Source organism: Castor canadensis, chromosome 2 (assembly GCF_047511655.1).
Source record: "Castor canadensis chromosome 2, mCasCan1.hap1v2, whole genome shotgun sequence".
Classification (NCBI taxonomy): domain Eukaryota; kingdom Metazoa; phylum Chordata; class Mammalia; order Rodentia; family Castoridae; genus Castor; species Castor canadensis.
Genome location: NC_133387.1, coordinates 126,597,520 through 126,613,990, shown reverse-complemented (window position 1 = coordinate 126,613,990; position 16,471 = coordinate 126,597,520). Strand labels below are relative to the sequence as shown.

Below are 16,471 nucleotides of genomic sequence, written 5' to 3'. Positions count from 1 at the left end.
AATGGAGATGAGGCAAGCCCAAATTAGAGAACTGGACAGGGAAGCCAGGAGAGTGGAACCCTTGTCATTTCTTGCAATGACACAAACTTGTGCGTTCATCAGTAGATTGGCCACACCAACAGTAGCATCCCTCCCTATTCATAATTAACTCTTCATTAACTACAGTAATAGAAAGAGCAAAGGACAACATAGTAGTTACCCCAAACCACATGGAATCAAAGCCAGAACAAGTGCAAGATGACATGTGGCCTTATTTCTTCTGAGAAGTCCCCACTCTGGCTCTGTTGCCAGAGACCAGGGCTCACCCACAGGTGGCTTCCCTTCCCTGGGTCATCGGGGCTGAGTATCTGACCCCACCCAATACAACGTCCCTCTTCAGCACCTCACTAATATTCTCCCAGCAATTCATTTTCCCAGACACTTAGCTTGTTCACTAAGTAAAATGAGCTAATTGGCAAAGGAGATGTTTTTGCCTTGCAGGACAAAGAATCACTAATTTACTATTTACAGTGCAGTTTTAAATAGGAAAAGTTTTCTAGTGTGTGAATAGTTTAGCTGACTTAATTAATTAATGTTAAAAATAATATATTATTAACTTTTTAAAAACCAAGGCTAATCTTTAACCTCACTAATCTGCCTAACTATAATTGAGAGTTGACTATTTTTTTTTGGAAAGCAAGTTTTAATAGCAAAAATTAGACACATATTCAAATGATTAAACTATTTCTGCAATACTAGCCTGTGCCCAGATCCACGATAAGTTACAATTTAAATTACATAAATGTTGTTTAATTTTTGGGTGAGCCTTTGGAAAAGAGTGGAGCTAAATGGACGAACTCAATCTTCCATTTCCTCTGGAAGACATACTAAGCATGGTTTAGAAGACCTATAACAAAGAAACCTCTTTCGCTTGAAGTTAGTCTCAGGCATGGATTTATATCTGCTTGTAATTAAGATTTTGGGGTAAAAGTTTCAAGTACTAGTCTTGTAGAGAACAGAGGTTCATCTCTATGGTTCTGAGCTAATCTGCTACTTCATGAAATAAGGAAAATGCCTATAGATACAAGAGATATACTTCAGTATGAATTAGTCTAGAAGTGTTACTACTCTCCAACTTAGAATGAAGACTTTTTATACTTACTGAATGCCTGGACTATGCATTTCACCCAGCTTCTCATTTAGGGAAGGTTTAAAAGAGTCAACACTTGAGAATTAACATTTCTAGGATAAGCATTTACAAGAGTGATTACAGATAGCAAAAAAGTCTTGTCTTTATAACTGTGCAAGTATATTCCCAAAGATTTTTAAAAGATATCTAAGAAAGAACATGCTCAAATATATAGCCTTAAATATTGAGAGAAAAAGACACAATCAGAATTATCTTAAAGGATACACACATGAACTTGCACCTCAGCTGGCATTCTCAAACAGTGTGAATATCACACAGTGAGGGTACATACACACCTTACATTTCCCCAGTTTACTTATGTGACACCAGGGCTAAGGAGAAATTGTTTTCAAAGCAAGATTTAGTAAGCAGCTAGTTCATTAAGTGGTCTAACCTGAGAGGATACCAAGAAACTACTGTTAGCTTAAAAGGGCAATTTATTTTTTATTTTTAGAGAAGTTTTGTACAACCTGATGACTTCTCAACATCTATCCAAAAGAATTCCTGTCTCATTTTCCAATTAAAAAAACCCCTAATTTAGCTTTCTTCCTTCACAGCCAGAATGAATTTTTCATAATAAAACACTATCACAGGATCATGTCAAACAAATATATATTAGGAGGAGGGAGGTTACACTAGAGCAATGGCCACCAGTGTCATTTATTTTGATTTAAGAAATCAACACTACTCTGCTTGTTTACATGGACTGACAAACCCAGTTAGACAGCATGGCCAAGAGAATATTAAGAGCAGTGTTAAAGAGCAAAGGTCATGCTTGTCCACCTCAGCTTCTCCTATTAAAGACACCCAGTAATGACCAGTTACTTAACAACCATGTCTTTATACCACAAAAAATTGATAGTAATGTCAATATCCCTTCTTTGCAAACTGTATTTCACAGAATGTATGTTCTGAACATATTACTAAGTATTCAACACAAGGAAATAAAAGAAAATCAGTTTCATCCTCTAAGTTGACAAATGCTCTTTTGGACAGGGTTAAACCTCTTTTATTTTTAAACTAAAAATATTTCCAGAAGCTTTAGTAAGCTCCTGTGCACTGTGAATCACTAGGATATGATTTTAGTATAGCGCACTTCCAAGTTCATGGAAATGCCCATAGATTTCCTTTTAGAGTATTGATTCACATTTTATGCAATGGTGAGTGCCACCACTTAAGAGAATCAGACATCGATGGTCCCGGCAAGGCTAAGTGTGTGAAGCCCCCATGGACATATGTGGGTGGGACTGTTTTAACTGATATAATAAGAAGGAGCCATTATGTAGCATATTAGCTTCTGATTCCTATTATCACAAATTAGCATGAACACAAGTGTCTTAAAACAACACAAATACATCTTATAGTACTGGATGTTAGAAGTCTGACACGTGCTTCTCTGGGCTAAAATCCAGGTGTTGGCCAGGGCTATGCTCCCTTCCATAAGCCCTGAGCATACAGAATCTGTCCCTTGCCTTTTCCAGTTCTGCAGTCTTCCCATACTCCCTGGCTCAGTGCCCACTTCCCCCAACTTCAAAGCCAGCAACATCACCTCCCTGTGATCATTCGTCTGTAGTTACATCTCCTCTCATAATCAGGGAAGTCTTCAGCTTTTAAAGACTCATTTTAAAGGTTCATGTGATTACATTAGCTCCACTTGGCCAGGCAGAATAATCTTCCCATGTCAACACTGGCAAAGTCCCTTTTTGCCATGTAAGGTAACATAATCATAGACTCTAGGGAATAGGGCTTGGACATCTTTGGGGGCCATTATTCTGCCCTCCACATATGGGTTGGTAAGAATATGAGAGTTCTGGCTAACAAATGAGGTCAAGGAATAAGAAAGAAGCTATTGCTGTTTGTGATTTCTCAACTATTCCTTATACTGCATAGTACCAGGGAAGTCAAAATCATTGTCTGGTTAAGGACATAGGATAAACAAACTCTGAAACCTGCTCACCAGAACCAAATACTTGTTTCTGTCTTCACAGTGTGGTGAAGGAAGCACACACACTCCACCATCACAGCCAGCTGACTCCTGAACAGCAGGGGCCAATTCTCTAGTTGGAGTACTCTCCAATAAAAGATACATACTCCTAATAGGCTCCATTGCTACTTTCTTCACTAAGGAGCCATGCATTCATTATTTCCTATGATGCAGGTGCTACACTGTCCAATTTTGCAAGTAAAAAATGAGTATTTTTGTTGATTTTTTTGGTATAAAGAATTGAATTTTGTAACTGAGGGCCTGGCATATGCTAAGCATGCACTATTCACCAAGCCATACCTTCAGCCCTAGAAAATAAGTATTTTTATGGTTGTACTACTTAGTGAGATCTTACTTTCACCAAACCAGTGGAAAGTACACATCTGAGGCCTGAATTCTTAACCCATGAAATACTGTGTCTATTCGGGTTGATACCCATCCATCCTGTAATTCTTCCCAAGCCCACTCTCAACCCAAAGTACATTTATGCAGTTGTGGGAGTGTGTACCTACACCTGTGCTCACTGTTTGGTACATACACACTGTATGGTAACTTTGTGTCATTCATCACCTCATGGAACTTTATGCGTTGAACGTATCTTTCTGTTTTGCTCTCTGATATAACTAAGGACTTCTAGACTAGAGGCAAGATATGTCATGTCTAGTTTTAAACATGGGGACATCATCACCCGCGAGACACTGGTCAGCTAGCTGAGCAGCATGAACTTCAGCTTCTATATCTTGTAAGAGGTCAAAGATAATACTGGCTTCACAGGTTCATTGTAAGGATTAAAACAGATGATGTATGCCAGGCACCTGATAAATAATGATTACACTAAAAATGGCATTCAAACTACTGTCAACTGCCTGTATGTTTGCTAGCATGAAAATGCTACTCAAAGTTCTTGTCCCTCTGAAAGATAACCTCTCTTTCCAGGGACATTTGTATGACCATCAACCATATGTTAACCTCACATCTTATTCCTAAGGTGTGGTTAACACTACTGAAAATATTTTCTTCTAAAGGGTCGTGTCTATGTCTGCCTAGAAAACTGGGGCCTGATACTTCTTGAAATTTGCTAATCACATCTGGTTTAGTTTTAGACATTTTCTGGGATTTTGCCAGCAGCCACGACATTTTAATGACTACAATAAACCTCAAAGCCTCATCAAATCTTTGCTGTATGTGTGAAAATTATGTCCTCTTCAATTAAACATTCAATCTTGGTTCACACCAAGGCCTTATGGAGAAGGAGGTGAAGCCTGAACGGGACTGGGAGATGAAACGGACCGCCACAATTCTGGCCATCTTGCCAGATGGTATTTAGAAGAAAAAGAAATTCATTAGAGAACCCAGCATCTGTATTTTCTTTAAATATTTACTGGGTACCTTTCATGTGTTAAAAACACTGGCATATCTAAAGATTAGCAGGGTATTTTTGTTTAAATATTCAATGTGTGTGGGGTTGGGGAAGTCATTTCCTCCTTTGCTTTTGTGGTACTCTTCAATATCCTTAGGAGAAGCCTGGTTCAAAGAAGAAAAATGATGGAGGTGATATGTTCACTTTTTGTTCCTAAGGCAACTTCAGTGGCTCCAGAAGGTCTCCCAGTTGCTTGAAATTGGCTGAGAAAAGTGTCAGTTGAGTACTGAGAGACCCACAATGACACTTAAGAGCCTCCCTAGACAAAAATATAATGGATCAGCATGAGGAGCCTTGGGGAACCCCTGCGCCTCCACTCTCCTCCTACGTGGCTCCCCCATTCCCTTATTTATCATTAAACTCACTAGGATGTCAAGGGGAGGCAGCCCCTGGAAGGAGAAGGGGAAAGATCAAACAGAGATCAGGTTTCCTCTCAAAAGTCCAAGGAGGGGTCAGTCCAAGGGCTTTACAAGAGGCAAAGAGGCAGAAAAGATGGTCATTCAGGGCCAGCTCACAGTGGAATGAGCGCAGCGCTTCCTCTGCTCACATTTGCCGGGTTCCAGTGCTCCACTGGAGAGGGAGAGGAAAAAACTCTACCTGAGGGCTCACTTTGCTTTACCACAATGCGATCAAGTCCTCATCCCAGTTAAGGCTCAAGCTGCCAGCTCTCCAGGAGGAGAGAAGAAATTAGTTCACGTAGCATATTTCTGAGTGAAGAATCCTTTGGGTTGAATTCTCTCTCTCAGTCACATCAAAGGGCAAAAAAAATCCTGCACGCTCCCTTAAAAATAATTTACAAGGTAAAAGTATTCATTTGTAACCACTCTCCTTATTTAAGCAAGTTTTATGCCCAAAGTAAAAATAAATGGCTCTCCCTGTCACCAGGAACAGATCCTTCCCACTTTACTTCTATTTCAATGTTGTTCTCAGCCTAAGACTTGAGTTTCTGAGCACTCTTTCACAATAAACATTTTTTAAATGTTTATTTTATGTCTTAGTATAAAAATATTCCTGGTTGAAACTCTTCATTTCCTCAAGCTCTCCTTCTGGCACTCGGGGCTCCATTTCCACATTAACACGCTCCCCAAATCCTCCACAGTGCTCTTCAACTGGAGTTACACAAGCCTGGACACAAGTATTTATATTCTTGGACAAGGAGACGTCTCCACAGTGAAAACACAAGACTCTACAAATGCCAAAGGAAAATTCCTGCCCGAGCGAGACAGACTTTCACCTTTAAAAAAACCAAAAAGGGGCTTTCTGCATTTTTGTATTGAATAATCAAATATGTAAATTAAACTAAGAGTGTTTGCTATAGATCTTATCATTACAGTCATATAGAAACCAAATACATAGAGATGTGAGTGTACACATGTGAGGTATTTATGTAACTGTGTGTATGTGTGTTTATAAGCAACAAAATAAGTTAAGAAAATATAGGTATTCTCATTGGAAAGACATGGTTGGCACTCAGTACACCTGCCTCTGAGTGTATGAACACAACTCCTCCAAGCCTCATTTTTCTCATCTGTAAAATGGAGTTAATACAACTTCCTGCTTATTAGGGTTGTTTTAGGAATGGTGTCAGAAAGCAGTATGGCTCCAACAAATGGTTGCTGCCTCTATTATGAAAGTTATAACAATTGAATGTTGGAAAAATGTAGATATGACAGGATGCAGACATAGTAAGCAAATGATTGACATTTCTCAAAGAGAGGAACACATAAATGAAAGGCCTCCAAACAACGCAGAGAGATGGAAAGTTTCACGAGGGCTGGAGGACCATAAGTGAGCTCTGCGCCAACTCTACTCTGTGAGCCAGACATAAATGATCCACTTGAAGCGTTTTTTAAAAAGAAATTTAAACTATTATCATAACAATAGAACAGCTCCTATTACCTTCTAGTTGCCTCTTCAGTTTTCTCAAATCTTTTATGAGGTCTTCAAACTTGACTTGGGAGGCCAGAAAGAAATCCTGTGGTTCGGGCAGGGGGAAAACACTCTTTTCTGTTCCAGCTTCCTGAAAGACATGGCGAACAAAAGTACATTCTACTTCCCAATTGTCACTTTCAGTTCAAATTTCAGAGCATCAGTCATGAAAAGAAAGAGTTTATAGCTGCCTGTCTGAGTAAGAATCATGTTCTGCTTCCCCACTGTTCCTCAGTTTGGACCTGCTACTTTGATAGGCTGCAGTGTCTTTCACAGCATCTTTTTGTTCCTCTGGCATCAAGGTTAGTATTGACGTAGCACAGACTATGTTCTTAGGAATCAAGGAGAAAACTGTCAGGCTATGTCCTGATCTCAGACACTTTAGTCCCCTGGATAAAGGCATAGGGGTAGCATGTGAAAGTACTTAAACACCAAGCCCCTGTTTGAGTCACACATGCTAGCAATTAGATAATTCATCTTGGTGCTGCAGTGGAAGACGCTGTCCCTTCCTTCCACCTTCACCCACCTTCCTCTGCAGCTAACAGTGCAGGTGAGTGTGTGTACAACGTAAAGCTTTTTCAAATGTCCTTTGGTTTACCTGAGGAGGGCATAGTTTCCTGTGGTTTTGTCAAGCTTCAAAGCACAATCTGATGGTGGATCTAAGCTGAGAAACAGCTTGAGGGACAGAATCTCCATCCAGGCACACTCAAACACAAGCTGGGTCTCAAATGTCTTCTGTAGCCTCACCTGCCTTCTCCATGGCTACTTAATGTAAGCTGTGTATCTTGCACATCTGAAGTAGGCTTTAGGTACAACCCTCTCCACACTCATTGCTCTGCCAGCTTCTCTTCACAGTCCATCTTCCCTACAGCCATTAGGACTCATTCCAAACTCTAAAATTGCTGCACAAGGCACTTTATGATCTCGCCTCTGTCTACATTGTCAACCTTATTTCTAACCATGCCCCCACCCCCATCTCTGTCTTCATAAAACCAGAGAACAGGCCACAGTCTCTTGCCTCTAGGCCTTTATCTACAAAACCATCCTTTTGTAAGCCTTCCCTAGAGACACCTCACACCTCCTTATTCCTACTCATCCTTTGCTGCTCAAACCAAATGTCACTTTAAGTGCCAGAACTTGGGTGTTTCTCTCCTGTACTCCAAGAGCCTCTGATACTAACCTTTATCATAGAGCTTTTGCCATTAATTTAAAAATTGCTGGGCTAACTTGTATGTCTTCCTCACTAGACTATAAACACCTAAACAGCAGGAACTGTGTCTTGTTCTCAGTATAGTACACAACATCTGGCATATCAATAGACTGTTTTGGTTGGTAGGCACCATTGTAGACAGCCTATAAATTCTGTTTTGGAAAGTTTGCACCTTTAGCAGCAAACATTTGATTTATCACCATATTTTTTCTTGGGTTTCAGGAATTCTTTGAACCCTTTCTCTTCCTCTAAGTCCTTCAGCTTCACTTGGGATACTCGTTTTATCAGAATATAATTATTTGTTTTCATCTGTCTTTATTTTACTACCTTAAAATCAACAGGAGCAATACCCCAGTCTGAGTGCCAAGATGGAAATCTAATATGGTCATGACAAAGCTCCAGGGAGTCTACAACTGGAGGACCTCAGGCGTAATATCTCTACTTTCCAAAACTTTTTGTCAGTCTCAGCCCTGATTTCAGCTTTTTGTAAGTGAAGAAAAGAGAGAATGCTGATGGGAAAATCAGCAGTAGCTCTTGCAAAGCTGTTTGTTTAGGGTTGAGAAGTTCCATGGGGTTCTTCACCCTCCCCAGAGCTTGACTTGGGGACCGAACGGCAGGCATGAGGAGCTGGAGTCATGTTCACTCAGCTAACCACTCATCACCACTAACTACAGAGATCATCACTTCCACTCCTCCAGGGAAAGGATAGCTCCATTAATCCCACACTCCCTCACTCCCTCAGAGTTGGAGGTAGGAGGGCATCACCAATGTGTGCTTACTTTTCCTAGACTGGGCTCATCCCACATTTGTATCTCTTTTTATTATATGACACCAATTCCATTGGTTCCTGCTCTCAATGACATTTTTCATAGGCCAATATCAGCATTTCTACATAATGCATTTGACTTGGTAGAGGCAGACACTACCAGGCAAGTCTGCCCCCACTAACCAGGAGTTAGAAATGTGGCTTGCCAGCTGGGTGAGGTGGAGCACACCTGTAATCTCAGCACTCAGAGGCTGAGACAGAAGGATCATGAATTTGAGACCAGCCTAGACTACATCTTGAGACCCTGTTTTAAAAAAGGAAATGTCACCTGCCTAGATTTTTCACTGCTGCCTGCTGTCAGAACTTAGGGTTTTATACATGCACCTGCTGCTTCTAAATTCTCTCAAGCTCAGTACGTCTTTCCCACTCCAAAAGACAGTTCTCATCTTCTTACACTTGGCTCTTTACAGATGCTATTTATTACTCTCTTGTGAATACTTACTTTATATCTAATTTAGCAAGTGCTTACTGGACACCTATATCATAGCCTGCAGTGAATTCTGGTTTTCAGAGAGCGATGCCAAGGTAACAAGTAACTGCTTGCACTTAATTCCATGGACAAGGCAGAAGATATGTCATGACAGAGCTTCAAATACAGAGTCTCCTGGCCTCAAATGTGAGGGCTTCAGAGGTCAGGATGCAAGCAAAACCTTCTTAGAAGAAGGGACATGCAAGATTGGACTAAATTATTTTTCATTATTTTTTTCTCTTTTACAGAAATGACACATGCTCACTACATCATTGAAAGAAAGAAGAAAAAAAGTTATAATTTTAACATCCAGAAATAATTCAACACATTGTATACATCTGTCCAAGTTTTTCTGTGTATTTGTGTACATTTATAAATTTGAGCTTATTACTATGTATATTATTTTGAAATACATGTATATAACTTAAAAACAATTGAGAATACTTTCCAGAGCTCTTACATTTTCCTAAACACTTTTTACAGCAATATGGTATCCAGTTTTATGACTAGCATAATTATTTGACCTTAGCATCTACCATGGGACACCTAAATTTTTCCAATATTTTGCTATTACAAATCATTATAAGTAGAGTAGTGATACAAGTCCTTAGTTATTTCTGTAGGGCTTTTGATACACTAGGATTAAAGCCTTGCTAACTCATGTAGCACATCTGTATGAATTAGGAAAAAGTGTACCCTGGGAATAGGCTCAGCTCCCTGGCAAACAGCTTGAGGAGCCTGTGACATCTTTCTGTGAATTTCTGAAAGGCTCCTTCATAGAATATATAGTTTGGTGAGCCAAAGAGTAGGCTAAAGGGCTGGGGGAGGCTCACATGGTAGAAAGCTTGCCTCTCAAGTGCAAGAGCTTGGGTTCAATCCCCCAAGCAAGCAAGCAAGCAAACAAACAGAGCAGGACAGAGAATAATGTGGTCAACTATATGTGACAGTCTTGGGAAAGGTCTGAGTGACAATTCTGTACCGAGTTGGTAATTTATATTGTCTACTTGTCTTCCATAAATTGTTGCTGTGTCTCTTGCTATTGTTTGTGTGTGTGTGTGTGTGTGTGTGTGTGTGTGTGTGTGTGTGTGTGTGTGTGTGTAGGAACAAATTATCTTTTCCTGTTGATTCTGAAGAGCTCCTTATCTATTGTGCATACAATATTTTCCCAAAGTGATATTGAGAAGCTGGTTCTCTTTAAGTTATTCTTGAGATACTAAAGTTTCTTAAAATTTTAATTAGTAATTAAAGTTCTTTACTTGTATGCATTTAAAGTTATCATTCTCATCTTGTATGGTTTTTTGCTTTAGTTTCAGTGCTGTGACAGGACTTTGCTACCTCAAGATCAGAAAACTACCTACTTATATTTTCCTGCATATTTTCTGTGATTTCATTTCTTACTTGTTTGTTTTTACATTTAACTATTTTGCTCCTTAGAAATTTACTTTGGCCTCTGGCTAAAGACAGAGGAGATAATTTAATGTCTGTCTTTTCCCAAACATTTGAAATTACTCATTTATCTCATATCCCTTTCTGAGAGTTCCTTCCCAATTTCTTGAGTTCTTCAATCTACTTCTCTTATCATTCCATACTTTAATTGTTATAGCTTTATAACACACAAATATATGAACAAATAATTCTCCATTATTTTTAATTCTGATCAAATTTTGCCCAATTATTCTTTTCTCATATAGAATATTTTGAATCATTTTCTCAATTTCTAAGGTTGATTCAAATTTTAACTAGTATTTCCACTAGAGTATGCATCACTCTTGTTTTAAATTTGGTTAAAAAACTTATAAAAATCTACTCCTTGATACAATCTTAAGTGTACAGTACAATATTCACAACTATAAGAACACTGCTGCACATCAAGTCTCAAGGACACATTCACAGAAACTCTCCTTTTCCCTTTTCTCCCAGTCCCTGGCAACTACCATTCTATTTTCTGTTCCTATGAGGTTGAGTGCTTTCAATACTTATGTAAAGTGGACTATGCAGTGTTAGCTTTTTATGACTGGATTATTTTCACTTAGCCTAAGTTTCTCAAACTTGATCTACATTGTAGCATATGAGAGCATTTCCTTCCTTTTAGCAACCGAATAATATTCCAATGTGTGTTTATACCACAGCTTCCCTATCCATTCATCTGTTCATGGATATTCAGGGTGTTTTCCAAACCTTGGCTTATTGTTATAATAACGCAATGAACATGAGATTGAAAATATCTCTTTGTGATTTTTTTAAAATTTAACATTTTTATCAGCATTATTAGTTGTACAGGGGCTTTCATTGTGATGTTTCCATATATACCTACCATGTACCTTGGTTAGGTCCACCCCCCACCATCATTCTCCCTTATTGTTCTATTTTCATATAAGTATATAAAGTACTTTGATCATATTCACCCTCCCACTTCCTGCTAGTACCCACTCCTTAATAGGACCTGTTTTACAATCTCATTCTTTATTTTTTGGTGTTTTCATTGTTCAAAGGTAAAGTTTCACCAGGGTATTTCACCTATGAACAATAAACCTACAGCTAACATTATACTAAGTGGGGAAAAACTGAAACCATTTTTACTAAAGTCAGGAACAAAACAAGGGTATCACTTTTCCGACTCTTATTTAATATAATTTTGGAATTCCTAGCTAGAGCAATAAGACAAGAGGAAACAAAGAAATCAAATCATATGCAGATCATATGATCTTATACCTGAAATACCCTAAGAATTCTATGAAAAAACTGCTTAGGTATCATAGATACTTTCAGTAAAGTAGCAGGATACAAAATCAATGTACAATAATCAATAGCTTTTTTATGCCCCCAAAATGAACAGATTAGAAAGAATTCAGGAAAACAATCCCATTTATAATACCCTCAAAAAAACCTAGGAATAAATTTAATGAAAGAAGTGAAAGATTTTTACAATGAAAACTATAAATCACTGACAAAAGAAATCAAAGAAGACATCAAAAGATGAAAAGCTCTCCCATGCTCGTAGATCTGCAGAATCAATGTTGTGATCTTGGTTCTGAAGTTTTTGACCAGTACCCAAAGGTGGGATTGCCAGATCATGTGGTAATTCTTTCTATTTTTAATTCTTTGAGGAACGTCTGCACCATTTTACATAGCATCTGCACCACTTTATATTCCCACCAACAGGGCTCGGGGGCTCCAACATCTCTCTATCCTTGTCAACACTTGTTCATCTTTTTGCAATGTAATGGAATGATTTGCATTTACCTGTTAATCAGTGATGTTGACAAAGATTTCCATGTACCTGTTAACCATTTATATGTTCTTTTTTTGCTTCTATATTTTTAAATCCTTTTAAGACTCTCAATAAAATGAGTAAATTTCTTCATAAGGGTCTGGACTTTTCTGGTACCAGTCTACAACACCTATATTAAAAATATCACTGAGAATTTTCTCCTAAATAGTCTGCTGTTGTTGTTCTGCTTTTTGTTTATTGAGTGGGGGGGGGGTCTCACTATGTAACCCAGACTGGGCTCAAATTTGCAATCCTCCTGCCTCAGCCTCCCAAGTGCTGTAATTATAGGCACGCACCACCATACTAGCATTAAAAGATCTTCAAATATATTATTTCTAGGGAGGAGTAATAAGAGAAAAGGGAAATTTCATAAAAAAAAGATGACACAAAGACAGTTTCAGTTAGGGTGAACATCAGAAGTAAAAACATATTAGTTAGCAAGCACAGGGTGTGTTTGGAAAACATCAAGCCTTGGGTTGGATCACAGACTAGGTGTAGCAATAAAATCTTGGTTGTAAAAGTCTGGAGTTAAGCTGGGTAGAGTCTTAATGGAAAATGGGGAACCACTTCTGCTGAGTAAAATCTCTGTCAGAAATACAGATAAAAAGGGTGTGGGGTGGGGTAGAGGGTCCCACCTGGCAGTGGGAGATGAGCTGTGAAGCAATGAAATTCTACAGGTAAGCTACCTCAAAGCCTCAGTGAGCTAGGGTAGGTAGAAAAGAAAAATATGGGAAGCTATTGGAAAGAGCTCAGTTCAAGGACAGAGAAAAACTGAAGAGGAGCACAGGACGTCATGCCTGAATGACCCAAAATTATGATACCCTTTGATAGAAATTAAAGAGCAGTTGGGGGTGGTTAACACCCTGAACACAGGTACACTGAAGACAGTCAGATATGCATACCAGAGACAAGAGGAAAAATTAGTAAAGAGTTGCTGAGAGCTTTCATCTGTGGGATGAAATTATACCCTTCTGAAAACTTTATAGGCAGAGTGAAGACAACATTGTCCTTTGAGACTTTCTCTGTTCATATTGATTGCTATATTTCTCAATAACTTAATCACACTCCCTCTTTTTTTTCAAAGTGAGGACTCCTCAGTTGAACAAGAAGGAATGAAATAGAAAATTGTGCTTGGGGGATTCTCACAGAAATGTGGATTTCTAATTGCAAATATAATCTAAGCAAAGAGGATGGATATTTTCAAATTCCATGTCTCCAACTTGTTCACAGAGGCATTACTGGTATAATATTGGGTATTATTGTACCAGTAATAACTTCCTCAATTTTGTCCTAGATTTCAAAATCCAGTTTCAACTCTAACCAATCACTGGATGGATCCAGAGTTCACAGAGAAACTCACAATCTGGTCATAAAAGCTATGCCATTTTGAGAATCAGTAGACTAATGCCAAGAATAACACCCCCCTTTCTAAAAGTCCATTCTCTCAGCTGCAAACCAAGAAGCTGGAGCGCTCTCAGCTTCTGTGTTGGACTTGAAGTCCATTCTTCCACTTACCCGCTACCCAATTTCTGATTGCCTACCATGCATTGGAGTTGAAACCCCCTTAGTGGGCATGTCTTACCTGATCATAGTATCGCAAGTAATACTTCACAACATAGTCCACCAGATTAATTCCATTATCCTAGGTTTAAAAAAGAAACTCAAATGACAATTGTTCACAAGAGACTCTGCCATGCTACACAGTTGAGAGCTGAAATCTCAGTTCATGATACTTCTAATTTATGAGAACTGACTCTGTTTTGAGACTGGTCAGATTTTCCTCCCTCCATTTTTTTTTTCTTTATGCCAGCTATGCAAAGAAATGACACTAGACTTTCATTTGTGGGGAAAAAATAAACAGATAATCTATAAGACCCACAAGACAACAGTTAAAACAAACCAAAAAATGCTGCCTAATATTTTCTGGCATAAAGCCAAGACGCAAGGGGTGGGAACACTAAAGGGAACTGGGGACTAAAACAGAAAACCATCCCTCCCTTCCCACCTTTCAAAAAAATGTGTGTTCTTAATGGCGTGAAAAACTATCAGAGCCAGCTTAAAAGGAAAGCCAGGCCACTTTATGACCCTGGGAGGCCAGGGTGAGCAGGCCCTCCCACAAGGCAGCCTTTGTGTCTGGTTCACAGGGGTCTAATTCTAATTTGCCTGAGTGTTTCCCCTCCTTCTACCCTCTTGGCCCCCCATGGGACGCCTAGATTTGGGCTGGTTGTTTCTGAAGAGGAAACTCTGCAGGGGTGTGGAGCCAAGTGATAATCAGGCTGGGAGCTTTGACAGGAGGCTCCAGCCCAATTGTTGTGGGCAAAAGAATAACTCAAACGCTGGGCTCAATTGGTGATTCAACCATGTTCTGCCACTCAAGAGTGAGTAAATTACAAGTGGTCAACACTAAACTCAAACAGACTCTAGCCTTTACACTAGGGCTAATCCTGTATGCTGTTTTATCATCCACAGCAGTAGCAGTTCAATACCCAATCATATATGTTAAACCCAAAGAAGATTAGGGATTATGTCATTGAAAATAAGGTCTAATATGAAAAACCTATCCTAAAATCCAAAGATAGCAAAGAATACAGTGCATACTCTCAAATAATTGACTATTGCTAGGGGAGGATAGAGACAGATAAAACATAATAGAATATTTTTTTTTAAATTAAAGGCATAGAAGGAAAATAGTAGTAGAATATAGAAACCCATTATGAAAAATAAATAAATAAATACCCGACTTTTGACGTCCTTGAGTTTGGGCAGAATTTCTAAGCTGTATCCATCTGCTTGTCCCCGAGTCCTGTTCCCTCCATTCATATAATTTCCAAATGCCAGAATGAGAGCTAAGATATCCTTCACACTCTTCATGTGCAGCAAGCCCTGTGATGGCAAACACCAATTATTACACTCAGAACTCCAACGGTACCTGTGTTCATTCAACAAGTATTTCTTGAGTACTCAACACAGTCACCAACAGTATTAACAGCTAATGAGATGAAAAATATACTTTACTATGTGTACTTTAAAAAAAGGCATTAGTAACCATCATTTTCTATGTAACTCAACAAAATTATAAACAGTGAATGTTCTAACAATGAGGATTACACCTTCATATTCAGATCTCCAGCTGAGTCAGTTTTATTTTTGGTACTCACTTTAACGTATATGTAAATTGGTAAAAGGGACGTAGTATAGTTAGGCTTAATTTCTGATGACTTCTAAGTAGAAAGATGTTTATTACCATTGTAGGTTCTGTTTTGGGGACTATGAATTGATACAAAGAGTACAGCTAAATATAGAGCAGACAGAATAGCAAGTATGGGTATAGTCCTCAGAGGCAAGTCACAATAATGCATTAAAGGAGATGGGTTATGTTTATTCAATGTACATTTACTAAGTGCTGTATTTCTTTGAAACTTACCATTTCAAGCCGTTTAGGATTTTCTTTAGCTTCCTACCTCATTTGTTTTTCCTCTCTGTTATTTTAGTTTTTGCTTAAAGAGCAAAATTTTAAATGGAAACATTTCCTTTACAATCTTAGTTGACTTTATTTTCTTTTATTTTAAGGTAAAGAAAAAAAGCTCTACATAGACTTCGCTCTTCTCTCCCAGGGGTTATGAATGGGCATTGCCATACTTTGGTAATATTTATGTTTTCCTTACTGAAATTTCTTATATCATGCCTCCAGGTAAGCAATGGGGTACTACAGTATCTGTGGAGAGTAATCTCATTCTTAAGAACATGGGTCATCCTAACCAAGGGCTAGAATAATGTATGTCAGCATTGTGAGGTCAACAGAATCACTCACGATTACATTTTTATTAAGTCTCTCAAACCCCTTCAGATGACCAGTGTGTGGGTCTCAAATCTCTTTTGCCATTTGGAGAGGTGAAAAAGAAACAAACTATGCTGTTTGATTTTTTCAGTGCTCAATCTGTACCCTGCAAGATATTCACAATTTTCTAGACAAAATCTTCAAGAGCATCAACCCCCCCACCCCCCTCTTGTCTTTAGTCCCTCCCTCTCCCATGCACACTCACTCTCACTTGGGCAGGATACAGTCACATTTACTTTAGGAAAGCATGTGATCTGAAGTCTCAAAGGCTTGCTACAAGGTACTATAATCAGTCTCTACCTGTCTCCACTTACTCCTTCACCCCAGTAAGAGCAAGGCTTGCTCTTCAGTTAGAC

General features: G+C 38.8%; 1 protein-coding gene across 10 annotated transcripts in view; it reads right to left on the bottom strand.

Moving 5' to 3' along the window:
- Fmn1 (formin 1) overlaps nucleotides 1-16,471 on the bottom strand; it is a 375,832-nt gene that overhangs the window by 97,500 nt on the left and 261,861 nt on the right. For 9 of the 10 annotated variants that reach the window (XR_012445380.1, XR_012445381.1, XM_074065588.1 and 6 more), the window contains 3 exons: nucleotides 15,014-15,160; nucleotides 13,860-13,919; nucleotides 6,472-6,592 (listed from right to left, as the gene is read on the bottom strand). Coding sequence is in view for 7 of the 10 variants with exons in the window: in XM_074065588.1 (XP_073921689.1) it covers nucleotides 6,472-6,592; nucleotides 13,860-13,919; nucleotides 15,014-15,160 (328 nt within the window). In the remaining 3 variants the exon portion in view is untranslated. Of the gene's footprint in view, nucleotides 1-6,471; nucleotides 6,593-13,859; nucleotides 13,920-15,013; nucleotides 15,161-16,471 lie in introns of those variants that run through there. The other variant, XM_074065597.1, reaches the window with a different exon arrangement.